Genomic DNA, 8,551 nt, shown 5'->3' on the forward strand with positions numbered 1-8,551 from the left:
GTGGTTTTTCAAAATAAATCGTTGGCAAGTAAAGTCCTGAATCTTAAAACCAGAGTTTTAGTTGATCAGTCTTTGCTTTAAAATTGCTTTCTTATGCTATTGAAAGGATTCCCAGGGCTGAAGCAATAGCACAGTGGGGTAGAACATTTGCCTTATAAACCAACGGTTGAACCTATGACCCCCTCCCAGGGGTTCCTGAGCAACACTGGGTGTGGCCCGGAAACCAAAAATAAAAAGTATTCCCTAATAATTATAAAAGTATTCATATATTTTCTAGAACATTGGGAATTCATTTAAAGCAACTTGCTTATTCTAAGCCAGTGGTCAGCAACTTTTTTTTCAACTGAGCCATCTCGCCAAAACCACGATTGAAATTTATTTTGAGAGCCATGCAGGCCGCACACTGACAGAGGCTAGGAGCAGAGTCCTGACTCCTGGAGCAGCCGCCAGGCACACAGAAGAGCCAAATTAAAAGTGTAAAGAGCCGCAGGTTGCCGACCATTGTTCTAAGCAATAAAAATGAAGTTTTTTTTTTGGGGGGGGGGGCACACCCGGCAGTGCTCAGGGGTTACTCCTGGCTGTCTGCTCAGAAATAGCTCCTGGCAGGCACGGGGGACCATATGGGACACCGGGATTCAAACCAACCACCTTTGGTCCTGAATCGGCTGCTTACAAAGCAAATGCCACTATGCTGCTCTCTCTGGGCCCAAAATGGAAGATCTTTAAAAAATGCTATTTTTTTTAAAGGTTATTCTCTAAAATTCAACTAGTATATGCATGGTTGGCTCTGTTGTGTTTTTGACAGTTACTACATCTGATTAGTAAAGGGATAGCAAAGTAAATAAAAATAAGCCAAAGGTGGGTTCCAAGTATTACTACAGTGGGTAGGATATTTGCTCTGTATGTGGTCAACTCAGTTTTGATCCCCACCAGGAGTTGTTACTCCTGAGTGCAGAGCCAGGAGTAAAACCCTTCAGTGCTGCCAAGTGTGGTCCACCCCCCCAGTCCCCATTCAAATGTAAAATAGGTACTATTTTAAAGTTATTCACATTTTTGTCTATTTTTCCACAGCTATTTTCTTTTTTAAAAAGTGGATGAGCCGGGGTATAAAAGGCAATTTAACTATTTAGCCAAAAAATTTTTTTTGTTTGTTTTTGGTTTTTGGGCCACACCAGCGGTGATCAGGGGTTACTCCTGGCTGTCTGCTCAGAAATCGCTCCTGGCAGGCAGGGGGACCATATGGGACACTGGGATTTGAACCAACCACTTTAGGTCCTGGATTGGCTGCTTGCAAGGCAAATGCTGCTGTACTATCTCTCCGGGCCCTAGCCAAATTTTTTAATCAAGTAAGAAACCAATAACTTTAACAAAGTAAAAGAAATCCTAAAATATAATATCCGATTTGGCTTAATCATATAGCCATATTTTTAATCACTTTTTTAGTAAAATCTATTTTCTTCTGTTAACATTTTGATTTGTGTCCTATGTCTGTTTCTCATTCTGTGCAATAAAAGATTTGGTTTATTTAGCTTTATCTGATTTGTCTACCCAGAATTTAACTTTATTCTGTTTGTAGTAGTTTAGGTTAGCATTATTATTATTATTGGAGCAAATTTAGCCATTAAAGAATAGAAACTTAAAATTGTCTTTCCAGGTATATGAGGTTATTGGTGCTATGGTTATGTAAAACAGGAGGGAAATGTGTGACTAGATCTCGTATTACTTAAATTTTAAGAAATTCACATGTTCTTTTCTTTCCTTTACATCACATACCATAAATCCATTTCTAGTGCATCAAGGACTTACGTTTAATAAGATTTCTATTTTTAAATGGGAATTCTTTTTAAATTGAATACTTATTTGCCCCCTTGCCTACTTTGGTTTTTTTAGATGCCTATGTCATTTTTGAACAATGACAATTACTTTTTTCCTTACATTTAAATTGAAAACATCTTCCCTAGCTTCTTAGTTCTTTGAGAACTCAGATTTGTGCTTTGTTTGTACTCCTAAGGTAAATCTTGGTAACTTAGTAAAATGACACTTTTGGATCTATGAAATAAAGCACCAATGTTTTATCTGCCTGTTGGCTTAGAGGAGTAAGAGTACTGACCTAGTACTGTATTAGATTCTCTGAAATTGCTGTGGTGAATATAATATGAAAAATTCGGTTTGTACACTAGTACCATACCATTGCTTTATTTCTTAGGACTAGTAGGGAGTAAAGGTTAAATAACTTAATTAAATGGAAAAAAATTGTCTTTGGTTCAGACATTATTGACATTGCAGATGAGCCAGAATAACCTGTTTCACACAGCTCAAGTCTTGTAGAAATTGGGGGGTGGACTGGAGCAGAAATTAGAATTGTGTTAGATTATGACGTCCTTGCCCTTGAGACAACAGCATGACTCCTCCTTGTCTTTACTTATGCTATTCCTCTGCCTGGAATGCCTTCCCTCCTTTCTATCTAAATCCTACCCACCTCCTCCATGAAGCCTTCTCTAACTACTGGAACCCACATTGATGTCTCCCTGTTCAGAACACCTATGGCATCTAACAGCCAGCACTGCACCGTTTAGCACTGTTTGTCCTATGGCAATTTCACATGCTACTGAGTGTGAGTACATTAAAATATAAATGTGGGGAAATATGCATTTTCCAGTAAAATTTGAAAACAATAGATGGACTGTGTATGAGAGGATTTGCAGGCTTAGAAAAGGTTTATAGACTATGCCTGTACTGTGAAGATTGGGGGAGGAGAAGTTGTAAGGTCTTATTTTTTCCTTTAATCTCAGACTTGGCAAAGTTTTTAACAGTTATATAAAAAGTCTTTTGTAAAGTTCGTATTTTTATTTAGTAACTAGCGAAAAATGTTTTTAAAGCTTGAGACCTAAAGTTTTCAGTAGTGCTTATAATACTCTTTGAATCTCTAGTGGAATCAAAGAAGTTATTTTCTTTGGCCAAGATGCCTTTGTTCACCCTTCTAAGTGCATATCTCCCAAACCTGGATCTTGGTATCAAATGCTAATATGTAACATGTCAAAATTTGTGGTGTATTTTTATATCACAGATGAACATATAATCCTAGGATTATTGCATGACCAGTATGAAAAATTTTAACCATAGAGGTGATTGAGTTAGGTTTATTTCACCTATTGTCACAGGAACTAAAAAAAAAATGGTTTCATTTAGATTTTTTTCCTGCAACTTTTCTCCAAATGAGTGTATATTTAGAATGTGACCATACATCGTATGAATGATTTTGCTTAAATTATGATACTTTGAAATATGTTTAAGGTATTTATTTTAAGATGTACTTGTAATTAGTTGTGCATTCTTCCTTGGTTTATTTACTTTTAAATTAACGAATATTAAGGATTTGAATAAAAAAGATCATTTAGTGTCCCATGCAAATAATTAGATTTTGATGGTTCTGACAAATTGATAAATTATATGATTTGTGTATATATTTGGACAGCAGTCACATTTATTCTGGAGTGTATAATATATAAAACTTGAAAATAATTTAAATGATCTTGGTTATGATTGATCGCCTGCTGAAGATGGCTTGTATTTGAAATTCAGCACAAGTATTTAAATGATATAACATTCATTTGAATATTTTTTATATAAGTATGTTGTTTTGTGTGTGTGTTTTTTAGAGGTACCAATCTTGGGAAAAAGAAGCAACACATTTGTCATATACCAGGATGTGGCAAAGTCTATGGGAAGACCTCACATCTGAGAGCTCATCTTCGTTGGCATTCTGGGGAGCGACCTTTTGTTTGTAACTGGATGTTCTGTGGTAAAAGATTTACTCGAAGTGATGAGTTACAGAGGCACAGAAGAACACATACAGGTTACTAATATTTATTTATTTATTTATTTATTTATTTATTTATTTATTTATTTATTTATTTATTTATTTATTTATTTTGGTTTTTGGGCCACACCCAGTAACGCTCAGGGGTTACTCCTGGCTATGTGCTCAGAAGTTGCTCCTGGCTTGGGGGACCATATGGGACACCGGGGGATCGAACCGCGGTCCGTCCAAGGCTAGCGCAGGCAAGGCAGGCACCTTACCTTTAGCGCCACCACCCGGCCCCACTAATATTTATTTTTAATAAGCCAAAATGAGTTACAGGGCTATCTGCTAACTTGGTTGTTTTTGTTGTTGTTTTGTTTGTTTGTAATGTACCTTTGTGAGCCTACCAGGGTCAGCAAGGATCAACTTCTTCCCTGGTGCCTTTGGGGACCAAGGACATTCCCTCCAGCTCATGACAGGGAAAGACTTTTGGTTCCAGGCTGATGACCAGATACCCTTTATTAAAACGGTGCTTATATAGGACCAAAAGAGAAACTTTGATATCTGAAGGGTAACAATATATAGCCCAGGGGTTAGGTGAGGTACCTGGAAGAAGCTATGAATCCCTGGAGCAAGGCAGTATTAATAGGTATTATAACCAGAGCTCTTTGTGGGGGAGGAGGATCTGCCCAAATTCAATCTTAATTAGGAATACTAATCACGGGGTGATGGCGCCCCTCTTTCTGTTGTCCCTCCCCTTCTCTGGTGCAGTGGTGTCTCTGAAACTTTAAGCCTCAAAAAGAATCCCTAGAATAAACACTCCAGGGCTCCGGAATGAAAAGCTCTATAGGGGTCTGTCTGCCATGTGGTCTAGGAACAGCAGCACAGAGGGCATCCAATATTTAGTGTGCTGAATTTTTTTATTGTGGCCAGTTACATTATTAACTTACATGTTTATAACACCAATTTTAAAACACTTTTAAGCAATTAAAAACACCTCTTGGTTTCTTGTCTGTGAGGTAAAAGGAAGACATTGAGGCATGCTGATGTTAAAACACTGGAATTATTATTTTTTTTTGCATAATGTCTGGTGTTTCTGTAAAATGAACCTACGAATGATTCAAACTGAAGCCAAACTTAATATAAATTAGGAAATAGGAAATAATGCCCTCTATTTACTATTGAATGATCAAAGTGTTTATCTGTGCTCAAAACAAGAGAAGTAAAATTTATGTATAATATGTATTTGCAATCCCATGAAAGCCCATTATGAAATTAGAGGAATGTAAGGATTTTTTAGTTTTTAGAGTTGGATTCAAATCCAGGTACTCAGATTATGCTAAAAAAGCTCTTTCTGATTTTGCATTTACACCTTCTACATTGGCTTTAACTATTATTTAATGAAGTTTGTGATAAAAACACAAATTGGCCTTTTCTCATTTATCAGGAAAACGTAATAGGTGAGCTTAACTCTGAAACAGCAACAAGATAGTATAAGAAAATATATAACTGTTAGGTTGGAAAAAAACAAAAAAGAAGGGTTCAGTCTACTGTTGACTATGATCAGAAAAGCAAAGATCATTGTTACTTGGCATAGTACAATGGGCTAAAATAGTAGGTCTGAAGATTTAACATAAATAGACTTTTTAAAGTAAATTTGACTATCAGAAAATAAAAAGGAATGCTTTGTAAAATTGATACACGATCAAGCCAGTGTAGGAAACTCAGGATAGAGGGTTTGCTCATAGGACTTTTAATTAAATATTATGAATACTATGCTTCTCTTGTTTTGGGGCTCCCGGGTTACTCCTGGCTGTATCCTCAGGAATTACTCCTGGGGATGCTCGGTATCGGAATCCTGGCCAGCTGCATGCAGGGCAAGCATTATACCTTCTATACTATATTGTACTATATTGCTACAATTGTGTAACATTTCCTAATCTCCTTTGAGCATTGTGTCATTAGCCATGGAGCATCTCTCCGGACTAATAATGCTCCAAGAGGAACTTTGGGTAAACACCTTTTCCGAAGAATAGAATAGTTCTGAAAAGAAAATGAGGAGCCATTTAAACAAAGACAAAAAGGAGATTTTATTTAACACATTTTTCTGTTAAGTAGGATTGTTAAGTAGGGGTTCTTGTAAGTTGGTTAATGGAGAAGCTAACCTTGTTATCTGCAAGGAATTCTAACTTTCTCACCCCAATTTATACTGTAATAAACTTTTTTTTGGTAAGGAAATATTGTCTTTTATTGCTTTATAAGATCGGAGTAGGAAACAGTAGGAAGTCATTAAGCATGAGCTCCCTTGAGGACCTTGAGCAGTAGAGGTGTTGGGATAAGTAAGACATTTTGAAAAAATGCTATCTGTCTTACTGGATTTTGCTTTATATTCCAGTAATCTTATATTGTAGGTTTTCAATATGATTAGAATTCAATTAGAATTGAATTGTTACATGCTGGAAAATAAGTTTAGGCAGTAGTATCTTACTAATTTTACAAACTAGCCAATTCTATTGTCTGTTTTATTTGTACCTCAAGTTGTCTTTTTTCCTTTTTCCTTTATTGTAATGTATTGAATTCACAGTTGAGTTGAAAGGTGTAGTTTGTAGATATGACATGTTCATATCAAATATAAAAAGACTTTAATAAAGCATATTGTGTTTTGTGAGCCTGTATCTTGTAACATCTCAAAACAATTAGCAAACCTGAAGTATGCATTTTATATACTGTTAGCAAAATTTAAATCTTAGTTAATTACTAATCTAATAAACTTAAAGATTGTTTTCACCACTAAAAGGGATAATTTAGGATTTATTTTTAGGAGAAATATAATAGAGAAATCTTGGAGTAAGTTGATAACTCATGAAATGGGTGAATTTTAACTCCACTCTACCTCTACCCCTATCATTTGAGGGCTTTCTTAGGGGGGAAAAATATTCTTTTAATGCTTAATTTTAAGAACTTAAGTAACCTTGCTTTTCTTTTCTTAACAGGTGAGAAGAAATTTGTTTGTCCAGAATGTTCAAAACGCTTTATGAGAAGTGACCACCTTGCCAAACATATTAAAACACATCAGAATAAAAAAGGTATTCACTCTAGCAGTACAGTGCTGGCATCTGTGGAAACTGCACGAGATGATACTTTGATTACTGCAGGAGGAACAACACTTATCCTTGCAAATATTCAACAAGGTTCTGTTTCAGGGATAGGAACTGTTAATACTTCCACCACCAGCAATCAAGATATCCTTACCAACACTGAAATACCTTTACAGCTTGTCACAGTTTCTGGAAATGAGACAATGGAGTAAATATTACACAAATACTTATTCATTGTGGTTATTTTTATACAGTAGTGAGAAGAATATTGTTCCTAAGTTCTTAGATATCTTTTTATTGATGTGCAAAAATTTTTGGATTGACAGTAACTTGGTTATACATGACACTGAAATGCCTTACTTTGTATGATATTCCATAGTATATTAAAAATGGTAAAATTGCATGGGTTTTGTAGGTACTTTTGGAATCTAGAAGCAATGAAATTTTACCAAGTTATATAAAGAGAAAATTGAATTTAACAATGCGAATGGTAGTCTAACCAAATGCATCAATCCTGTGTGGTTTAGTGTAAAAATGAGAACATGTTGGTATTTATCTATTGTAAGATAAAAAAAAGTTGGTGGGTGAAAGAAATCATGTTATGATAAAAAATTTTGTAATTTTCTTGATGACTGGAATTTTTATTATGCATAACTGACAAATCAAGTTTCCAAGCAAATGTTACATAGTGTAGGCTTTACTTAGCTTATCAATATGTCATTTTGAAGCTAATTATTTTAATTAGGTTAACTATGTACAATATTTTAAGCATTACTGTTGTAAGATTTTGAAAACTACATTTTAACATGGAACTCTAGGGATAGTCACCTTTTAAATCCTGTTGAAAAGCCATGTTTAAGATTTAATTTGCCAAAATAATGTCTTGTTAATATTATTTGAACAATGAAGTTGGGCAATATAACCGATGTTTTAAAAGGCTAAAATATATAGGTTGAGGCATTTGGATGGTGAGAAAACCTAGCTAATTATCCCTTTTCTTGAATATTGGAGGACCAAAAAAAGAAAAAAAAATAAGGTGTATTGCGTCTTAGCAGTGATTTTCTTTATCTTTTTTCCTTTTTTTTTTTTTTTTAAAGATTCAATCTTGTTTCCAAAAACCATGTCTGCCAGGGCCTTAAAAGCCATCCTGTAAACTACCAGTATAGTATAACATATGCAAACATAACAAAATCACTTCCATAGTGACGATACTCCAATCATATGGATATTAGTCATAGAAACTAGAGGTTTTATGATATTTTGTAAGTCTTTTATTTTTTTTGTCTAGCTAGTCTGCACTTAAAATATCAACCATTTCCCTTCTTTGCTTCTTCCCTTAAAATTTATATGTATCCAGTACATTTAATTGAGAAAAGTATGTTTTTTATTACGCTGTATTTCTTTATTTTTTAATTATTGTTTATATTTTCAATTATTAATAAAATGTAAAAAATAAAGTTTCATTGCTGGTCTTATAAGAGCTATACAATTTTCTTAAATGTAAATCTAACTGCAGCAGGTCACCTGTTTGGGAATTTGGAATTCTATTCATTTGTTATTCTTAAGACCACCTCAAATTTAAAGGCTACCTTATTGTACGTTTAAAGTGTATTATAACAGTGTGGTAGTTAATAAAACACTATTTTTTTTT

At 34.6% G+C, this 8,551-nt stretch overlaps 1 protein-coding gene across 1 annotated transcript in view; it reads left to right on the forward strand.

The window, feature by feature from the left end:
* SP3 (Sp3 transcription factor) overlaps positions 1–8,551 on the forward strand; it is a 53,305-nt gene extending 44,754 nt beyond the window's left edge. Inside the window, exons 6-7 of the mRNA XM_049773401.1 lie at positions 3,660–3,856; positions 6,796–8,551. Coding sequence (XP_049629358.1) covers positions 3,660–3,856; positions 6,796–7,112 — 514 coding nt within the window. The 3' untranslated portion in view covers positions 7,113–8,551. The remainder of the gene's footprint in view (positions 1–3,659; positions 3,857–6,795) is intronic.

This window comes from Suncus etruscus, chromosome 5 (genome assembly GCF_024139225.1).
Source record: "Suncus etruscus isolate mSunEtr1 chromosome 5, mSunEtr1.pri.cur, whole genome shotgun sequence".
In the NCBI taxonomy this organism is placed as follows: domain Eukaryota; kingdom Metazoa; phylum Chordata; class Mammalia; order Eulipotyphla; family Soricidae; genus Suncus; species Suncus etruscus.